Here is a 22617-nt window from a genome sequence, read left to right on the forward strand (position 1 = left end):
GAGACTTCAGGGTCATGATCTATACACCAACACTGCTTCATTAAACTAAAGTTGTTTTGGTGACTATAATATCCTTTAAGGATTTTTGTAAACAAATATTACTAAAAATGTGATTTATTTTAAATTATTATGAGAAAGAAACATTAGGAAAATGTATCCCAATTTAAGTAAAAAAAAACAAATGTTTTACACTTGTGTTTTAATAGAGCAGGTCATAAGATAAACTATAAATCTTTTAATAACCCTTGATTTAAATCTGACATTTCCTTTCGGTTTGTAATCCTCTATCTGTGGATTAATCTACGTCATACAAAAACACATCTCACCAACTTAAATTAGCTTTCTACCAGGCCAATAAAACAGCCAGCACAATTGACATAAAAATCTGAAATGTTGATGAAGGCCAAATATAATTGGTTTGCAGTTTTACGGCTGAAATACATCTTCGATTGCACCGGCATATTTAGCCTGTCTATTACTTTACTAGAACGCACATTCCATGTTAAAAAGGAATGCTGCAGGATGATGGGCAGGAATGAAAGAATTTTAAGTATCCAGTTGAATAGAGAATAATTGCTCTGGTTCTCCCCCCCATTGGCAGAACATATTCTAATTTAGATCACTAACATGCAGATTCAAGCATGTTTAATTTACATAGGGTCCAGTTGGGCTAAAGATTACGTGAAAAAATCCATCTACATATTGTAATTAACTACGAAAGATCAACATGCTTATAGAAACGCAGGGTGATTTGCAGATGGCATTTAGGAGGTGAAACTCGTTGACCTATATTCATTTATAAATGATCTGCTTTGTAATCCTTTTTCTCGTAGTTACTCAAGTTTCCTAACTCCATATATGAACTCTGTTCCGGCTGTGATTGCAAAGGCGTCTGCTATTCACAATCCTATCATCTATGCCATTACTCATCCTAAATACAGGTATGTTTACCTATTATTTTTAAAGTGGTTTCTCCTAGTGTGATGTACACCGCGTAATAACAGCATATTCAAGACGGTCAGAACAAACAGCTAAGGTTGTTGAGCAGTGAAAGAGTTCCAGGTTTCAGATCCAATGGTCAGGTCACAAGGTTTCCGGATACTAAGAATATCAGCAGAAATAGTTTGCCATACAGCTCCGTCCTTTGGTTGTTTATAGTATCCGCCATGGAAAAGACACCATCCGTAGCCCCTCACAATAGAGTTGTAGTATGCATGTCGAGGAATCATGCAAAAGGCTTGTGGTGTGCTCTTATTTTATTGGCGTGGAGTTTGCATTAAAAAGTTGCTCAACGGCATCACTGCATGCTACAGAGATACTGCATATTAATCCGAGATGGTACCAAGTGGGTGTGAGACTGGTGCACACTCACACTCAATGCTAAGGCGACAAGTAAATGTTTAGATCCCTGGCAGGAATTCTATGCCTTAGACAGCTCTCCAGACATTGATCACTCCCTCGGCGTCAGTTCAAATATAAGAATCCATTTGACAGGATATGGCCAAGAAGAATGCTATCAGTAATTTCAGTGAAGCTATTTAACAAACGGCAACTGAATTTTACCCTCTATAAAAGCGTCATCCAGTGGTCCGTCACTGCCTCATTGTGGTTTATTGCCCTGCATTGTATTTAAAGTGTTCTCAAAGTCTTTCTTGCCATTGACCCAGGTAGAACTCATTATTCCAGCATTTTGTATTCCCTAGAAATATTGTTTGTGTATACTTCTGGATTCCCAGACGTTGGCTTTCCAATTGATTATTGTGAATACTTCCTTCACTGAGGCCTATCATGTGTTGAGTTTGACCATACAAAGGATAAGTAATAATTAATAGATATCTTATTGGCAAAATACACTCTGTCTATGTAGAACATGTAAACAAGCAATATATACAAGAAGTATTGGAATGTTGCATCCTGGATGAATCCAGGCCTGTGCTTGTAGTTTGCCTGCAATAATTCCCATGGCCATTTTGGATCCATACATATTTACATAGTTACATAGTTACATAGTTACATAGTTACATAGCTGAAAAGAGACTTGCGTTCATCAAGTTCAGCCTTCCTCACATATGCTTTTGCTGTTGATCCAAAAGAAGGCAAAAAACCCAGTCTGAAGCTCTTCCAATTTTGCAACAAACTAGAAAAAAATTCCTTCTTGACCCCAAAATAGCAGTCAGATGTCTCCTTGGATCAAGCAGCTATTACCCCACTAATTAGAAATTATCTCCCTGTATGTTATGTTTTTGCAAGTATTTATCCAATTGCAATTTAAACATCTGTATAGATTCTGACAAAACCACATCTTCAGGCAGAGAATTCCATATCCTTATTGCTCTTACTGTAAAAAAAACCTTTTCTATGCCATTGCTTCAATTGTACCCGCAATACCTACTCTGGCCATGCATAAATTACCATTGTGGTGCTCAGACTAGACCAATTGTAGCCCTCAGCTCCCATATTAAAGGGAAACTATAGTGCCAGGAAAACAAAAAATGTTTTCCTGGCACTATAGCTTCCCCCTTTGTCAAGGCCACCTCCCGCGGCGCTAGAGGGGTTAACAACCCCTTCAGTCACTTACCTGGGTCCAGTGCCGATGTCCCTCAGCACTGGCTCAGCTCTGCCCACGCTCCTCCCCCGCCGACATGTGTAACCTAATGTGCGTGCGCATGGGATCTCCCCATAGGAAAGCATTATTCAATAGCGAGAGGACGTCCAGCGTCGTTTAGATGGCCAAACATTGTCTAAGAAGCCAGAAGTCCCTCCGGTTGCTATCTGGCAGACAGCCACTAGAGGAGGACTTAACCCTAGCAGGTAATTATTGCTTTTATTTCTCTAAAGCAGGTATAGAAAATGTTTGGCACGCCAGATGTTTTGGACTACATCTCCCTGGATGCTTTGCAGGCAGGCATTATGCCTTTACTGTAACAGCATTGTGGGAGATGGAGTCCATGGCATCTGGAGTGCATTGTACATGCATGTGCCAGTTTGCGCTCCCCCTAGTGGATATTCATAGCATGGTGTGTTTGGTAAAATTTTTACAGGTTTATTTACTAAAGTGAGAATTTAAAGTGAATTTCACATTTCAGTTCAGAGTAGCCGAGCTAACTTACATAATGTTTCCACCTCGGCTATTTTGACTTTACATTTGAAACTCACTTTGAATTCTCCCTTTAGTAAATGCACCTGTTACAGGCTTATTCAATATTTGCTAAAACGAGAATTGGAGTGAAATTCAAGTGGGAGTCCAAAATAGCTATATTATTATAATTATTATTATTATTATTTTATTATTTATATAGCGCCATCAGATTCCGTAGCGCTGTACAATGGGTACTGGGCATATGGCTTGGATGATTTGATATATCAGCCATTTTTAAATTAACTTTGAATTTTGGTGAACAAACCTGTTAATAGGTTTTAGCAATTCCTAGGTGAGGATGAGGTAACCAATCGTAAAACGTGTTCTGCATTGAGATAGCCTTGTGGTGAATAAGCCACGTGTGGTATATAAATATAGAAACATTGATTTCCTTATCAGGGCATCTCTTACCAGCAGAAAATGAAGCCTCAGGTTTGGTATATAATTAATAAAACGTGGGTTGTTTAAATTACTATAAATATTGTTTTATGGAATCTTATACTGACAAATCTACTACATTCCCAAGTCGTGTTGTAAACCAACTATTACAACATAATCCTAGCTTGATGGGGATATCAAAACAAACCATCCTTTATAAAAACATAGGAAGTAAAGCTGGTAAAATGTCAGGAATATCCAATTCACTATTAGTCAGTTTTGGTGGAGAATGACCAAGCTTATATGGTTTCTGATTATTTACAATTCTGTGTATGTATGTATCTGTCACAAACAAATGATGGGTGTTTTTTTTTTTGTTTGTTTTTTAAATAGGCCATTTTAAATCGTCTTCATTTAATGATTGTAACGGACCGTTTCAGCAGACAAGGGGTTAGAATCCGTTTAGGCGATAATCCCCTTTTCACAGACAGGCACAGCTACTGTAAAATCACGAATTGGATATAAGTGAATGCACCAAACTCCCAAACTGCATACAAGGGAATAAGGTAGCACTCCAAACTCCCAAACTGGAACCTCACGAATAGCTGCTAGCAGACAAACAGGAAAAGCTCCCAAGCGGCTTACACTCCTGGCAGTCAGTCCCTATCAGCATACAGTGAATCCCCCCAAGAACGAGACATGGCTACGTGTTGAGGGTCAAGCAGTGGTCTGTTTATTGAGGGCTACCTGCCCCTGTATTTATGCAGGTCTCCCACCTGGTGGACACTCCCCTAGGGGACCAAATGGGAGACTGTAACAACGGACAGACAAGTACCAATTACAGACATACAGAAGTAAAACATCCCCACAATGCATCATGGCTTCCTCCCCTCCTTCGCCCTGGAGAAGTAATTCAATTATCTCCCAGGACAAAGGCAAAACTCCATTACACACATGGGGACACGAAGACAGACTATCACTTTAAAATACATAATGGGACAAATGGTACAATAAATATATACATTTAAGATATCCCCAGATAGCTCAGGTCTGAGTACACATTATTAGGTGAATGGCACTCAGACCACACGAATACAGTTTAATTGCCATGGAGCCAAAGTCTTTAATTACACTAATATGCTCCATAGCATGGCTATCTGGGTTAAAACATTCCTCCAACACAAAATACCGAATTTACATGCATTCACCAAATCAGTACAAATTAGAACCAGGGGCTGGAGGTTCAGCGGTGCCTGCACGTAAAAGTGTCCGGGTTTGGTGCATGAAAGCCGGGCAGAAAAGCGCTGGCTGCCCGGGGAGCTCCAGAACACCGTCATCTAGTGGCCGCTAAGTGTAACCGCGGCCACCCAGTAACAATCAATTAAGCTGCGGTTAACCGCGGCTTCAGGGAGGTAAATGGAGGGCGCACTCCAGCTTCTGGGTGGCCAAGTAACGGCGCCTGCCGGCTCCCCACGGCTCTGGGGAGGCTGAAAAACGGCTGTTTGTTCAGTAGATAGAATCTACCAAACGGCTGTGCAGAAAGGGAGAAATAAATCCTTCTGCACAGTAAAATTAACCCTTTAGCTGCCGGTCCATAATCCAAAGGCAGCAGGCGGGCAACCAGGCTCCTCCAATGCAATGTGGCGAGATTGGTCTCGTCACAATGATACTCTCCAGACATCAACATAATTCTAGTTTAGTTTTTAACCTAAATAAATTGTTTTTTTTTCCACACCACTGTTTGCATAGTTTATACATATTGTATATTACACACTAACCCCAGTCTAAAATGAATTGTGTAATATAAAAGATTTAAAATGGCCATTCTATTATACGAAAAGAATGCTGCTTAAAGGGTTCGGAAGACACCAGGGTAAACCACAAGACAATTGGCTTGTGGTTTAGAACTGTTTCTAAAACCCCAAGATGGCTTTATTTTCTCATAATACACACTTTGCTGTTATGTACCTTTAAAATTACATGTTTTGCTTTTTCCCATTTAGGGTTAGTCTGTAAGGGTTATAGTTTGGGTTATGTTTTTAGTGCTGGGAGTAGGGTTAGACCTAGGGGTAGTGTGTTGCTGTATGGTAGAGGTTAAGGATCATTAAATGTTAAAGTAGTGTAGGGGTTAGGTGTTAGGGTAGTGTAAGTGTAAGCAGTGGTAAGCGGCAGGCCCGTTGCTACCAAGCAGGCAAACCAAGCAATTGCTTGGGGCCCCAAGCTGGCCTGGGGCCCCAAGCAGGGCCAGTGCCTCCTATAAGGCTGCAGCCGCCTGAGCGCTTTATAAGAGCCTCAGGCGGCTGCAGCACTCTACTCTTGTCACCTCCCCTTCCCTGTAGCGTGGCCGAGCTCCTCTTCCTCCTGGCTGTCAGTCCGGCCGGGTACCGCGCGGTACGGGAGATTCAGTTTCCTGTTCCCGGCCGGACTGACAGGAAGTGCACACTGAGTGCACACTTCCTTTTAGTCCGGCCGGGACCAGGAAACTGAATCTCCTGTACCGCGCGGTACCCGGACGGACTGACAGCCAGGAGGAAGAGGAGCTGGGCCATGCTACAGGGAAGGGGAGGTGTCTAGAACATGGGGGGGGGGGGAGTAAAAAGAACATATGGAGGGAGGGAGGGAGGGGGGGAGTAAAAAGAACATAGGCAGTGGGAGGGGGGAGTAATAAAAACATGGGGGAGTAAAAAAACATAGGGAGGGGGGAGTAAAAAAAAATGGGGGGGGAGTAAAAAGAACATAGGGAGGGGGAGGGGAGTAAGAAGGACACAGGGAGGGGGAGGGGGGAGTAAGAAGTATATGGGGAGGGGAGTAAGAAGGACAGAGGGAGTAGGAAGGGGGGAGTAAGAAGGACACAGGGATATGTTGGATTTAGTTATTGTGCACTTTTTTAATGTATATTTGATTTTATGGTACAGTGGTGTTTTTTGCAAGTGTTCAATTGTTGAAATTTTTTTGCACAGTATATGCAACAGCAGTATTTGTACTGTAAACATTTTTTATTTATGCACAGTATATGCAGCAGCAGTTTTTTATTTATATAAAGTGTGGGTCAACTTAAACTGTATGGCTATGCTGTGGTTCCTGTAGGCTTCGTGTGTGTGTGTGTGTGTGTGTGTGAGGGGGCTTTGAGGTTTGGGGGGGCTCTATGTCCATTTTGCTTGGGGCCCCAAATTCCTTCAAACGACCCTGGTAAGCGGTAGTGTAGTGAAAGACCCCACAATTACTAATTTGTATGCCCTGTGTTAATGACCTGGGATAATACACATCTAGTGTCACTAAATTAAGCTTACATACATGTGACAAACTACCCTTGCCACTGGCTTTTGGAGGAGTCTGATTGCCAGCCTCCGGCCCTATGACTTTGGCCCTGCGGTGTATTGCCATTTAAAAAGTCTATTTGGGCTTATTGGATTTTTAAAACACTTTTTTCTGTCCCTTTAATTCCGTGGGGAAATATCCCTCTTCCTTCCCCCTTTTTCCTGTCCTATTGTTCTCCAGCAGGGCGTTGTCCCAGGGACACTGCCAGACCAGTTGAAACTGGCTGCTTTGTCCCTCCTCAATCTCTCATCAGCCCTTGCTATTGTTTAACCCCATGGCAATCCAACTGTATTTGTGAGATCTGAGCGCTTTTCGGACATATTGAGCGCTCAGATCCAAGGAGATTGGGGCACTATCTATGAGGAGGGGGATTAGAGCAGTATATATGAGGAGGGGATTGGGGCACTATATATGAGGAGGGGATTAGGTCACTACCTATGAGGAGGGGATTGGGGCACTACCTATGAGGAGGGGGATTGGGGCACTCTCTATGATGTGGGAGATTGGGGCACTATATATGAGGAGGGGATTGGAGCACTATATACAAGGAGGGGATTGGGGCACTATATATGAGGAGGGGGATTGGAGCACTATATACGAGGAGGGGATTGGGGCACTATATATGAGGAGGGGGATTGGAGCACTATATATGAGGAGGGGATTGGGGCACTATATATGAGGAGGGGATTAGGGCACTATCTATAAGGAGGGGGATTGGGACACTCTCTATGATGTGGGGGATTGGGGCACTCTCTATGAGGAGGGGAATTGTGACACTCTCTATGGGGGAATGGGACTTGGGTACTATTTCTGGGGGGGTGGAATGTATACTATCTATGGGGGGAGAATGGGGTGAGGAGGAAAATTGAGTACTAGGAGGAGAATGTAGTACTATCTATGGGGGAGAGGAGGTGAGTAGGTTACTTCTATGGGGGGGTATCGGGTACTATCTATGGGGAAAGAGAAGAAACATATGCTATTAACTATAGGGGGAAGGGGATGGGCTACTAACTACAGAGGGCAGAGACTAGGCTTCTACCTATGGGAAATGGGGGGGGGGGGAGGGGACAGACTACACACTATGGGGCAGTAATGGGCTACTAGCTATTAAAGATGGGAATGGGCTACAGACAATTAGGGATACAAATTCACCACTTCATTAATGCAGACAGTGCCCACCATACACAAAAACACCTTGACCCACTACACACTTATGCACCTTACCTCCAGACACGTCCCTGCATACACACACAGACTCTCCACACACACGTCCCTACATTCAAACACATTGACCTGCTCCATATATATGCACCTGTATCCACACAAACTACATACAAATATGGCCCTACATTTACACACACACATAAAACTATCAATACAAATATGCCATGCATATGCACAAATTTGTGTTGTGTACATACCTGAATAAATAAAATATAATTTTTTTTAAAACAAATACTATGCACAAGCATTTGAGATGGCTCATAACGTTTCACACCTGGCTGGCAACTCAACCCCTTCTAATCTGCATTCACACACCAACCTTCCCCTGCACTCCACTATCTTGCTCCAGTTACTATGGGGCAGGTGCAATGACTTATGGGGCTGGAATAGATTTTTTTCTAGGGCTGCTGTGTATCCCCAGTCCGGCCCTGGCTGTCTCTGTCTGCTTGCCTGCCACGGAGGCAGAGACAGGATCTCTTGGCTGTCGCTTGGCTGTGGAGTCAGAGGGAGGGGGAATGGAACGGCCGCTCACTGGCTGACAGGGAGTGAAAGCTGATGTATTCCGGCAGTTGTAGTCCCTGCTAGTGGTTCACTCACGCTCCCGGGGGGGCGGGGAGAACCCATCTTTAGCTCAGCAGGAAACTACAACTCCCAGTCTCCCAGTCCTCGCACAGACAATCTTCTTGGAAGTTGGAGGGGGAGGATAGGCACTAGGCAGCACCAGTGGAGCGAGGGAGAGACTTGGTGTGACTGGCTGCATTATAAAACCAAGAAAAGGTGGGCATGGATGGTGAGCTGATTCGGTGGTGCAATGGGCCACTTGACTGGATTTCCCCCCTAAGCCTAAGGCTGCCAGCCCTCCCCTGCTAACAACAGACAGAAATTATGCACAGCATTGATATAAGGAAGTCTGGAACAAAGTTATAGGCTGCCTAAGTCACGTGGGCTGAGGGGGTTCAACATTTCCCTAGCAAACAATTAAAAATATCTCTGGACTCCTACCATCATGATCACTTTAAAAAGCAGAAGTTGTCGTGGTGGTTGAAGTAACCCTTTAATGGACAAACTGATTGTGAAAGAGATCTGAAGGATGTTGCTGTAATTTGTGGCTCCTCTAGAACAAACAGTGCATGTAAACCCATAGATTACAACATCAGACACCATGCAGGTTGTGTAATGGAGATTTTTTTGGTCCGACAATTGACAGATCATGCTAAGTTTGAGTCAAACAGACCTCCTGTTTTGGGCAAAAAGACCTGTTCATTGGTTTTCTGCGATGCTAATTCAGACATTTTATTCTTTGTTTGCTGATCGTTTATGAAGGATCTTGGCATCATACAAAGGAACAAGATGCCAATGCCAACAGAATGAAAGATGAAAGTTTAGCTATCATGCAGATATAACGCCAATTTATTGTGTTACTTTAGTTGGATAACAACCCATGACTTAATCTTCTGATCTAAAAAAAAAAGAAACAACTAAAAACAGACTGCAGAAAATGAATCTGAACAAATTGTTAAATATTTGTCTAGTTCTAATAGTTTGTAATAGTTCTATCTTAAGTAAAAATAATTCATCTAACACTGTCACGCAGCCAGCCTGGTGCAGGAGTATCAAAGCACTACTGTCTCTTTATTCAGTGAAAATTATAAATTCCTTACAGCAAGCAAAAAGTCCAAAAATGGAGTTGAGTAATCGAAATGTAATTTTTTTAAGACTACACCTTGAATATGTGGTGATTCTGGGCATCCATTTTTAAAGAAGGATATCATGGAACTGGAAAAGGAGCAGAGGGAGCCCATAAAATTAATATGGGGAATGGAAAACATGGCCAGTACAAACAGTTCTATGGCAAATTGTTTTTTTTTTAACTTGTTAAACCATGCTATTACCAGGACAGACTCTTTACAGCAGCTCGATCCTCCTGCTGTGATGTGAGATTGTCAATCCTGATGATCTGTGTCCAATCAAATGCTTTATTAAGAAGTACTATAGACATATGATGCATGCACAGCTATTGTTGCAATTCGTCAGTCTATTGCTTCACAGAAAAGCAATGTTTTATAGACAAGCATTGTATGTACATCCAGAACCCAAGAACAGCATACGTTACATGCCAACGCTGGATGCAAAATCTATTTTAGTCTGAAAGCCTCTAGAGGCATGAGAATTGTGAAATGTAAATAGTGTAGTCCCAGCCCCTCTGCTTTTCTCTCTCCCAAGCCCCGGTCAGTCTCTTTTGCCCTTTCCCCAGCCCCTTTGTGTCTCTTTGTGTTCCCTTATCACCTTTGGGTGTCTCCGCCCCAAACCCCTGTCTCATTCTTTCACCATGTTTCTTATTCCCCCAGCCCCATCATGTGTCTTATTCCCCTAGCCCCCACATGTCTCAATCGCCCAGCCCCCAGGTGTCTCAATACCCCAATCCCCCATGAGTCTCATTTCCTCTCTTCCCTCCCCCATGTGTCTTACCCGCCAGTGTTAATTATGGCGGCAAATTTCAGTTTAGTTTTAGTTGTATTTTAGTCAACTAAGTCTCCAAAATTGTTAGTTGACCAAATTAACACTGACCTGGACAGCAATGAAATGTTGAGGCTGCTGGCCAATTCACTCCATTAACTCTCAGCAACTCAAAGCAATTATACAATTTACACTATACCTAATTTTAAATTTATATATTTAGCCTTTCCATTACATGAAAAACTCCATTCGGTAATGGAGCTTCCAACCATCCTACACCATCAAGGATTTAAAATGGGGGACCTTACAAAGGGGTGATGGAGGACCTTACAAAGGGGTGGTGGAGGACCTTACAAAGGGGTGATGGGGATTGGGGGGGGGGGGAGGCAGTGTACAGTAACTTGTAATTTAGGTAGAGATCTACAATGTAAAATGTAACTTATGGTTACACTAGCTTTGAAGGCAATGATGATAAGATATATTTAACCTTGAAATATTAATAATCAATTAATGGTCACTCAATGTTTTGCAGGATGGCACTTGCAAAGTACATCCCTTGTCTGGGTTCTTTGCTGAGAGTGAAACGCAAAGATTCAAGGAGTTACAGCAGCTATGCTTCATCTCGACGTTCAACGGTTACAAGTCATTGCAGCCAGTCTTCGGACGTCGGTGGCCATCCTAAACTAAAGGGTCGTCTACCATCAGTCTCCGACAGTGAATCAGTAAGAGCAACATTGTGTCATGGCTGCTCTAATGCTCCCAAAAGAAAATCACGCCAGATGTAATGACTGTATTACTCTTACAACCAGCTCTTCTCTGTATCACGTAGCAGGATTGGTGGTGTATAGAATTGGAGCTGGCATTGATTGTGTTGAACTGGGGAATTAGATTGGCTGTTCTGGGTGCTTTAGCAGATCCTGAAGTTAGATTAGTTTTACATAAAATGGAAGGTGGTCCTGGCTCCTCTGAACACGCCAGGAGTGTTATGTAACACATGTTCACCTCATGCTTGCCACCATCAGTTTCATATCATAACTTATCATTTTCACTGTTTTTCAGCAGTGGATAAATTTTTACATGGTCAGAGTAGTCTTGAAAGACAAAGGATCCAATGCCATTGGGGCATTGTTGAGCAGTGGTGTAAGGTCATGAGGTGCCTGGGGGCAAGTCCTTTAATATTGCAAGGCCCGCCCAAACCATTTTTCCTAAAACTGAGAATGCTTTCAAGTGGACCAAGGCACTCACAAACAAAATAACTGCTTTATTTTACACAGGTATGAGCAACAACAACAATAAACAGTCAATGTTTGCTGTCTTTTGAAAAGTCCAGTGAGACGTTGACTGTGTGCCGTTGCACACCTGATTAAAATAAAGACGTTTTTTTTTTTTATTCTTAAATGCTATAAGTGCACACACTTTGCTGGACATACTTAAGGGCCGGAGTCTGACACCAGGGCAAAAAGCACTGGGAGAAAGCAATTTTTGTAAATCAAAATCTAAATTTAGACTAAAATAGTGAACGAGCCACTATAGCAGAGTTGGATAAGTTTTCAAATTCAGCTATTTGGTCCTAAAAATGTTTAAATTTAATTTTCTGCAATTCTAAGTTTAACCAATAACCCTGTGAGGTCTTGTTACAGTTTGAATTCCTTTGATGTGATTTCTAGGTTTATGATGTGTATTTGTAATGTAAAGTTATGCTTATAATACACACACATATAGTTATATATATACGTATATATAAACACACACACACACATATCTTCAAAGGATCGTTTTGAGCTTTTTAAAGAATGGTTGCATTCTGTGACACACACTCACTGATGCTCACACATAATCACATTACTCACACTTATTAACAATCAAACACTGGCATACACATTGGTGCACACACATGGTGACTTATACAACCACACTGACACCAATCATCAGTGCCCATACCCAGAGATATATGCACTCACATATACTTATTAACACACACTTGCACACACATAGCGACTCCTACAAACACTGACACACACACAGTGACCAATGCAACTACACTGACACACAATCTGTCACACACGCAGTCACTGGCACACACTCACATACACTCATTAACAGGGATGTATTAGCCGCGAGGCAAAAAAGGCCCCCAAATGCCCAGGCAAATGTCTTGTTAGCCTGGCAGCTAACTGACATTACAGGCGGACGGGCGGCACTGGCGAGGGAGCACTGATTAGTGAGCGCTCTGCTCAGCTCCCTCGTGCTCCGCAGAGTGATCCCGGGAGCCGGAATATGACGTCATACACAGTAACAAATACAAACACTTCCTTTCCGGCCCCAGGATAGCGCAGTCTGCATACCATGGACAGTCCCCCAGTAAATGTGTGGCATCCTGGGGATAACAGTTTTTAGGGCCCGCCATTACTACTCCTCGCTACACCTCTGTTGCAGAGAATTAACAGTCATGTCCATGGGTTCAAACATAACTTGGCCTCATATGGCTCTCTAGACTAGAGCATGTTTTCCAGGCGATGGGTCTACTGTTTACAGCAGCTACTCAGAAAGTTAGACCAATGTCATAGAGAAAACTCCTGATATGCAAGGGGTTGCTTTGTCTAGCTCCCCTTCTTAAAGATCTCTGACCCCATTATTATGTACCTGGGGACCTACAGTTCTTTCTTATCCCTTGCCATACTTCTATGTAGATTTGAGTAGCATATGTTTAAAAGGACACTATAGACACCCAGACCACTTCAGCTCAATGAAGTGGTCTGGGTGCCAGGTCCCCCAGGTTTTAACCCTTCAGATGTAAACATAGCAGTTTTAGAGAAACTGCTATATTTACATTGCAGGGTTAAGACAGCCTCTAGTGGCTGTCTTCCTGACAGCCACTAGAGGCGCTTCTGCGACACTGGATGCAAAATTCGCATCCAGCGTGCAGAACATCCATAGGAAAGCATTGAGAAATGCTTTCCTATGGACTGTTTGAATGCGCGCGCGGCTCTTGCTCCACTCGGGAGCTGACGTCGGCGGGGGAGGAGAGGTCTAAGGTAAGTTGCTGAAGGTGTTTTAACCCCTTCAGTGCCAAGGGAGGGGGACCCTGAGGGAGGGGGGTCCTAAGGATGCCATAGTGTCAAGAAAACGGGTATGTTTTACTGACAGTATAGTGATCCTTTAAGTTATTGATGTGTTTAATAATTGTAGTATATACAATTTGCTGTGTCTGCATATCTGTGTACTTTCTAACAAAAAAAATATATATACAAATTATGCACAGCCCCATTCATACTTATATAATTAAAATAAACTCATAAATGAACCATTAATGCAAAACATTTTGTGGATCTTCTAAAAATATCTAAGGAATTTATCAGAATCTAAACATCACAAACCCATTTACTGCCAATAATTCCAATGAATCATATCCAAAAAGAGAATCGCACATGCTTCTAAAAAAAATAGACCAAGTATGCAGGATGGGCAGAACCCAGATACAATACCTCAAAGGGAATGTCTGTGCACCCCAAGGTTTTCATGAGCAGAGTTCATTAGTTAGAGCAACGTTTTGTCTCTGCAATTGAGCCTCTATCAAGCAATATAAATTACTGATAAATCTGCTCACAAAAACCTATTGGAGTGCATAGGCATTTCTTTTGAAATCATTCCACTGAAGTCAAAGTTGAAACTCGACTGAATTGAAGAGTTACACATTGATCTTGATGATTGTGATGTAAAGCTCCATTGGTTGATACCAGATGGTTAATGACAAAAAACAAACAAAAAAATATTATGCAAGTTTGTTATTGATTTTGCTCTATACTACATATTGTGCTATTTTGTGGTTATAGTGCGTTTTAGCTTTTTACTTGATTTAAAGAAGAAATGTTAATACGTAACTTCCACACTGGTCTTCAATACAAGGGGAATGTTACTACTGCTTGTGTGAAACCACTTCTATATCGGAGTATCGGGAAATTGTTAGAAAAGTGTTTTACATATTATTTGAGTTTTTCAAGAGTTTTTTTGAATTTGCTAGGTGTCTCGTGGTTCAAAGTGTTGATACCTATGCTTTGGCAGGACTGTGAAAGTTACATCCTGATTGTTAACATAACATAAGGCATGCAGTCCATTGTCAATAATCTGATACTGATAAAAGTGTTGGAGAAAGACATCAGAAAGGTGTGATTGCAATTGCTTTGTGATGGTTAACGGACCATCGTCAGCCATTACCGTGTCAATAAACATTGACCGTAAGACGAAATGTACCATTTAGTCCTAATTTTTAACATATGGAAACTGTAAGTCAACAAACTAGTAGACTTTTTAAGGATTGCATTGTAAAATGCCAATGTTTTAGTAAATATAGACAAAATTCTCACTTTCACTATTAAGTATAAAATAAAATGTACTAGTCACATTTATTCACAAAAATGTGCCTCCTCAGCTGCTACAAACCATTCCATTCCATCCTCCGCTCCTAATTTTCCCCTGCTGTTGACTCACATCCATGTAAAAAATATGTCTCCTCCCCCTCCCCCCCCACCCGATATCATTTAGAAATTCTCTTTGATATTCGTTACAGGGCTGGACTGATACTGAAGCTGATATCAGTAGTGTGAACTCCAGACCAGCCAGTAGGCAGGTGTCCTATGAAATGGGCAAAGACACCAGTGAGACCAATGACATAATATCCAAAGCTAAGTTGAAAAGTCATGATTCTGGAATTTTTGAGAAGGTAACTCGACATTTTTACGCAACTCAAACAGCTCTTGTATTATTTCCATGGGAAACTTTATAACTACACAGGATTCCAGATCACGAAAAACATAGATACCAGAACAACAAAAAACAATTAGTAAGGGTCCTTCCAATTACTTTTGGTGTAGCCCATTTATTCTAGAAATATAAGTTAGTATATTTATTGGGTTTTTTCTTCACCCCAGTTGTTTTTTTTGTTTTTTTTTTATTCTTTATTTTGGTTGTGCTTATAAATACAAGGAAATTGACCATCAGCAGTACAACAAAAGTAGTGTAGATCATAGCATGAATTACCAGTGAATGAAATGTTGTACATTCGCAGGTATAGCACATTTTAAGTTGTTAAAGTATAAACGAAGTCTAAGCAAGGATATTTTTTCAAATACTTTGCATATAACAGTTGAGAGATACATGCTAGTTAGGCAGCCTATCTTGTTAGTGCATTAAGCTTAGCTTTCTAGACTGATAGACTGAAGAATAAAAATTAAAAATAACCTTAAGAAAGGCGAAAATTCACTATCATTATCTGGTGAGTCTCTTATGAACAGTAGGTAGGGATTAGGTTGCACAGATTGGGGCACTGTTATCTTTCAGTTGTTTTATTTTAATTGCGTTAGTAACCATTTATTTTCGTCACTTGATTTGGGTGTTTGTACCTTGTATTGTTATATTGCATTCCTTTCAAAACTCAATATTACGATTGCGTCTTGAAGTTTGTACCTTCCCTTACTATTTTCCGTTCCTTTACAAAATCATCATTTGATTGTGTCTGTATGTCTGTACCTTCCGTAATTATTTTCTGTTCCTTTTTAATGTATTGTTTACATTGGCCATAATCTTTGTACACTTAAAGGGACACTATAGTCACCTGAACAACTTTAGCTTAATGAAGCAGTTTTGGTGTATAGAACATGCCCCTGCAGCCTCACTGCTCAATCCTCTGCTATTTAGGAGTTAAATCCCTTTGTTTATGAACCCTAGTCACACCTCCCTGCATGTGACTTGCACAGCCTTCCATAAACACTTCCTGTAAAGAGAGCCCTATTTAGGCTTTCCTTATTGCAAGTTCTGTTTAATTAAGATTTTCTTATCCCCTGCTATGTTAATAGCTTGCTAGACCCTGCAAGAGCCTCCTGTATGTGATTAAAGTTCAATTTCGAGATTGAGATACAATTATTTAAGGTAAATTACATCTGATTGAAAGTGAAACCAGTTGTTTTTCATGCAGGCTCTGTCAATCGTAGCCAGGGGAGGTGTGGCTAGGGCTGCACAAACAGAAACAAAGTGATTTAACTCCTAAATGACAGTGAATTGAGCAGTGAAATTGCAGGGGAATGATCTATACACTAAAACTGCTTTATTTAGCTAAAGTAATTTAGGTGACTATTGTATTCCTTTAATGCGGAAATCTATCCCTCTGTTTAATAGACCCAAACAGTAAAGAATTTTGCATGTAAATATGTAAAGAAAATTAATTTGTAACACAATGCGTTCTTTTGTCCTGAATTAATATTGAAGCAGCATAGTCCTGTGTTGGACTTTGTACTTTGTTTCAAAGACCAGCCTAAGTGACATGTCTGCTTCTATTAGGGTGTCCAAGGGGAGAGAAGGAACAATGAAATATTTATGCATAGCTCCTCTATCTTGGCTCCTACTTCCAACCTTCAGTTCCTGGCAGTTGAAACCATCTTCATGCATATACAATAGCCATAGGTTTATGGAAGACCCACCAAGAATTTAGGACCTTCCATAGATCTTCTTGTATGTTACCATCTTTTGTCACTAGAGATGGTTTTAGGAAGTGGCCAGATATGGCAGCCAAAGTTTCCCTTTTCCTCATTTTGCCTAAAATCATCTTGTCGTAAGAGAAAGTGATGTTCCAATACAGTGTAATTTGTTTTTCATTATCATTCTATCTTAATGAAAACTCAAAGTGGCATTGCTGCTTTAAGTTACCTCTTAAGAGTCTCTTGTTAAATTCTATTTCATCCCCATGTGTTTTTAGACCTCAATGGATGCTGATGACATTTCCCTGGTGGAGATTGGTACAGCAGGCCGCAATTCTCCATTCACTGTAAGTTCATACAAAGTATATATTTTATCATATATCTAAAAAAATAAATAAAACTATTACAAATTAGTAACAAAATAAAAACAAAAAAAATTGAGAAAGGTCTCAAAACAGCTCAGAGAGCCTTTACTACACTGTGATTGATTTGCAGAGGAAATAAATCACAGTGCTTTGTCTGACAACGCTCGCTCAAAGTGTACAATGACATTAGACCTGCTGACATTTTATTAAGGCCCATTGATATTCTTGTGTCTAGTCAAGAGTATAGTGGTGGTCAAGTGATGAACATCTGGTAAGCAAGTCTGTAAGGAGTTGTAGAGAGACAATAACAGCACTAAGTGCAGTAATTGCCCCGCTGTCTTTTTGAATAGACTTCCCAAGCTATTTTTATACCCAATTTTTAGTAGTTCCTTTTTAATTCACAAAACCCCTGTATGGACCTTATCTGTACTCCATAGTTAGCCCCTGGGCTATTATTGACTCTCTAGACCAGTAACGGGCAACCTCTGGCACTCCAAGTGTTGTGAACAACATCTCCTATGATGCTTTATCAGCATAGGTTGCCTACCCATGATCTAGGAGGTCTTTTAGGCAATATTCATAAACTGGGTGGTCTCCTTCCTGGGTCCTTGTGTACCACCACACTATTGCCTGAGTATTACAGAAAGATTAAGGAGATGGTCTGAGGGAAGCAGAAGAGTTATAAAATGGCTAAAAGAGAGATGGGAGAGAGAGAGAAAGATGCATAATGAAAGAAAAACAAAAACAAATAACACTTAAATGTACTAGGGAGAAAATAGCTGGAGGGGAGAGATTGCTGGTTGAAAAACATCTTATGTAGGGGACAAACATCTATGAATAGAAATGGAAAAATATAAAAAGAATACAAAACATCTGCCTTTGGCATATTATTCAAAGCTCCCACTAACATGTTTGCTGTCAATGATAATAGAGGGAGCATAGCAAGGATTCATTTAGATAAAACATATCATTATAACACGCTCTCACTGTGAATAAGGAACCTGTGCTATGTATCTTGTGAATTTCTGTTCATTAGATAATTAACCTTATATGTGATTTTGGTTCACATTTATGCTTCTTTCTTCAGTTTGACATTTTTACGTTTTCTCTTTGAATGATTAAGACAGGTAAAACTTTAAATGGCCTCGGGCCTAGAAGAGGAGAGACATTTTCTAGAGCAGCAGCATCAAGGATACCAAGCATCGTTGTGACGTACAGCAACCACCACGGAGGTCAAGCAGTGGTGGAACACAACTCGGCCTTGCCCTGTACGCTCAACAACCAAGATCAGGAGAAAGATACCAAAAAGCACAAGGATACAACGAAGCCAGATGTATCTATCGCAACGATCTCCTCCGAAGTGATACCTGAAAATAGCTCAGATATCTTCCTAAAGCAATTATCTCAAGAGAAAACATCTTGAAATGGAAAGGAGGTTAAGTTAGCATTTCATTTCTAATTTGTCTATCTTTTAACTGTGATCATTCGTTCCATTTCAGTGTTAAAAACACGGTAAACGTTTTATAGATGTCATGAAAATCTGCTGTATTATTCCTTGCGAAATCAGCGTGACTGACAAAGCTGCACACCATAATGCCACGGATATTAAAAGCAAATGACCGTATAATTTTAGTGCAAATACTGACAGCTGTTTGCGAGGCACAGTTGTAAAATGCAGTGAATCGTGGATCTAAATATTAATTGTATGTTTTGTTTATTTTAAGCATCATAAGATGGTTTCGAAGTATTAAGTGGAAGCTCAACTGCAACACAGCAAGTTTTAATTAAACCTTTGCCTTGCCATTCAGTATAACGGGAAAACGGGACTCTTCTCTACTGTAGATACAGGCCGCCATTTTGTAGAGGAAATAGGCACCTTCAGTTAGGTTAATAAATGGTCTTAAAGAGTTGGCAGGAAATAAAACGAGATGATACAATAGATTTCTATTTATTAAATTGAGTTTCTTCAAATAATTTTTAATGTAATATTATTGGTAATAACAAAGCACCGACGTGTTATGTAGTATTAAACGGGCCAGTTAACTTGATAAAACTCTTGACTTATTGAAGCATCCACCTTACAAAGGACCAGTCACTTTATCAGTGACATACAGGTAACACATGTGACTAATTACTCCTCCTTTCCTAAATGCATTTACTCCTAGTCATGCACATTGAAATATTGTTTTATAAAAAATAATATTCCGTAAAAAGATTTAGGGAAATGGGAGATTCATTTTAAAGAGTGTTGCATGGGTAAACTGTTTTATTTATTTTGAATAATACATTTATACTTTGGTTTTTAATATTCTTTATTTGTGTACAGGTACATATGAAGAAACCGTAATATACATTCATTTATACTGTGTGTACCCGATTTTCAGTTTCACAACTTTTCAATAAACAGTGTCCATGACAATACATATTTTAGGTAATTTCCAAGTAAATCAATGTATGTATGTTCTTATAAGCTCTATATTTGGTATGTACAGTTCTGGTACACCGGAGCTCGTAATTTGCTGTATAATCAATTCCATTTATATGATCACCAAAGTTATAACAAAAATTATAAAACAAAAGAAAATAGCGTACCCAATAAACACAGTTCCCCCTGCAAGACCGGAAAAAGCCTTATGGAGATGAAGTTCCTCTCACTTAGACCTCCTCCGATAGAGTCCAGACCTTCTCAAAAGCGTGTGTCCTGTAATGTTACCATAGCCGTCAATTTATCCACGAGGTAGTTATCAACTACATTTGCCTTTACCTCCTCCACAGTGGGCGATGTCGTCTGTAACCACCCAGACACCAAAGTTCTAAAAGTATTTTTATAGAACAATTCCTGGGAGCACACCAAAAAGCCATCTTTAAGTTTGGATTTTAGAAATGTCCAGGGATACATCCCAAACAGCCTGTGGAATATTTGTGAACAGACTCCATATGTTCTCACAGAAAGGTGTAACCTGGGATCATCTCTACACAAATAGACACTCTTCATGCCACCTTTCATATGTCCTGCCATATTTCTCCATCCTGCTTTCCTACCAAGTAATATGTTTATTATAGTTTTTACAGACGTAAGTGTGTATGGTGTGGCCACGTCAGACCACAAAATGAGAAGTGGAAAGGCTTTTTATGGCTAAACTTTAAGGAGGTAAAATAGTTCAAACCTACTAAATGTAATATCTCTAAAACAGTTACATGGTTAAATGCTGTTCAAAATTAATATATAAATAATGCAAAATATAAGTTTCTGATAAGAAATCTAATGAACCCTATATTTTCACAGATGTCTCATCTAATTTAAAATTACATAAAATAAATATTATAAATTAAAAATGTAAATATGTTGAATGTAGTTTAAATTCCTTTGCATAATATCCTAATGAATATGAGGATTATATAAAAGTGAGCCCATATATTTAGTTCACTTCTGTATTTATATTAAAATTTTAAAAGAATATTGGCACTTGTCAGCTTTGCATTGAATCTTAATAATGAACGTACGAAACAAGCAATATTTTAGTATATGTCAAAGAAAAGTCTTCACGTATCAGTCTCACTTTGGGCCGTAGTGCATTAACTCAATTTCAGGGCTTGCTTATGACATCATGTAGAATAATTGATGTAGACTGTATAGTGCCTTCTGTCTCATGATGACAAAATATAAATTGTCTATGGAATAAACCCATTACTAAATGCTGTATGTTAGAAACCTGTGTATGCATTTTTATGAATGCAATTAGAAAATCTTTGGCAAAGTCTGTATTCAAATTCAGCTACTTATACATAGAATGTGTACAAAAAGTACTTGTATTTATTGGGATAATTGTGTTGACTTGGAATACCAAAAGCAGGTTAATTGATTATTGCTAAAAACTTTAACTAAGGGCTTTTAAAATTTTAAGCATTTGATTGTATCATTTATCTTGTCTTATATTCAATGGTATTAACCACCATCAATTAACAAAGTGACTTTGGGAAAAGATTAGGGATCATTATTCATGTTTGTAGGGTACCATCACATACTTCGGTATTGCCCAAATAATGGGCAAATAAAAGAACTACAGATATTTGTTGTCTAAAGAAGTTTAGACATAGGGGAGGACCATTCTAACTCTAAGCATTGTTTTGCGGTTAAAGGGCCACTCCAACCCTTGTAATTAAAATGCATTTTTAAACTACAACTATTAGGTGAGCCTCGTCAAACCTTAGAATCTTACTTGGAATTCAGCATCAGGCGAAGCTCCCGGTACCGATCTTCCATGCCCCATCGTGACATCACTCAGCACACGCACAGTACAGAGACACCTGCGCATATGGGCAATATGTTTGTTGCTGCAGAACTACCCAAACTACTAAAAACAATAGATTATATACATTATAGAAACGTGGAAATACAATGTTTTTTTTTCAAGTCTGGATCTTTGGATTGTTGAAGCAGTCATGAAACAATTCCTGAAGCAAGGCAGGAAACACAGGTTCATCAATCGTCCAGAAAATCAGGTAGTCAGATTTGCAACTGACAGGCCACGTTTAGAGAATGAATGCAAATATCCCATAGGATACTGGGCTCAAAATTTCCATTCCATTGATGAGCGAAAATGTATCTCTTTGGAACAGAAATTCACCCCTTTTCAGTATATCATAGACTCTCCAGGCTTACAGTGGTGAGTAACTTTCAAGGCTGGGCTAGTAGCATAGAACTTGAGATTTTAATATGATATAGGGTATAAAACCTTCTTGCATAAGAGTAGTGCAAAGGACAATTTGAATGAAATTATTAAAGTCTAGCAAGAATTCTAAATACAACATAACTTTTCCATTGGGAGGTATAAGTATAGCCAAAACTCTTCCAGGGTTATCCAGTAAAGTGATAATTACTGGCAATTCAAAGTGAATTTAACATTTAAGTCCAAAAGAGCTGATTTGGAAACATAATTGACTTGCAGAATTCTTCTAATATTGGACTAACCTTTGAAATTCACTCTGAGTTCACAATTTATTATAATTCTCACTTTAGTAAATAACACTATTAGTAAACTGAAAAATAACACAATTTAATATATTGTAACAAGAATATATTATTTTTAAAAAGAGAATTTTTACCTACAGCGGTCTGTATGCTATGGTAGAGCATTAAGGATCACGTAGACCACTTTCCTGTTACATTGGGAAACACTGTTCCTTTAAGCAACAGCAGAGCCACAGGAACAAGAGGCAAATCAACTTGCTAGGAAATGGATTGTACCTGGGTAATGAAGAGTTG

The 22617-nt window shown here is 39.8% G+C and overlaps 1 protein-coding gene across 3 annotated transcripts in view; it reads left to right on the forward strand.

Annotated features, from left to right (window-relative positions):
* OPN4 (opsin 4) overlaps positions 1-19448 on the forward strand; it is a 67489-nt gene extending 48041 nt beyond the window's left edge. Inside the window, exons 7-11 of one of the 3 annotated variants that reach the window (XM_063434713.1) lie at positions 834-941; positions 11049-11238; positions 15084-15236; positions 17265-17333; positions 18475-19448. In XM_063434713.1, the coding sequence (XP_063290783.1) occupies positions 834-941; positions 11049-11238; positions 15084-15236; positions 17265-17333; positions 18475-18774 (820 nt within the window). In that variant the 3' untranslated portion in view covers positions 18775-19448. The remainder of the gene's footprint in view (positions 1-833; positions 942-11048; positions 11239-15083; positions 15237-17264; positions 17334-18474) is intronic. The other 2 variants (XM_063434715.1, XM_063434714.1) reach the window with 2 other exon arrangements.
* Positions 19449-22617: the final 3169 nt, after the last annotated feature.

The sequence above is a fragment of the Pelobates fuscus genome, chromosome 10 (assembly GCF_036172605.1).
Source record: "Pelobates fuscus isolate aPelFus1 chromosome 10, aPelFus1.pri, whole genome shotgun sequence".
In the NCBI taxonomy this organism is placed as follows: Eukaryota; Metazoa; Chordata; class Amphibia; order Anura; family Pelobatidae; genus Pelobates; species Pelobates fuscus.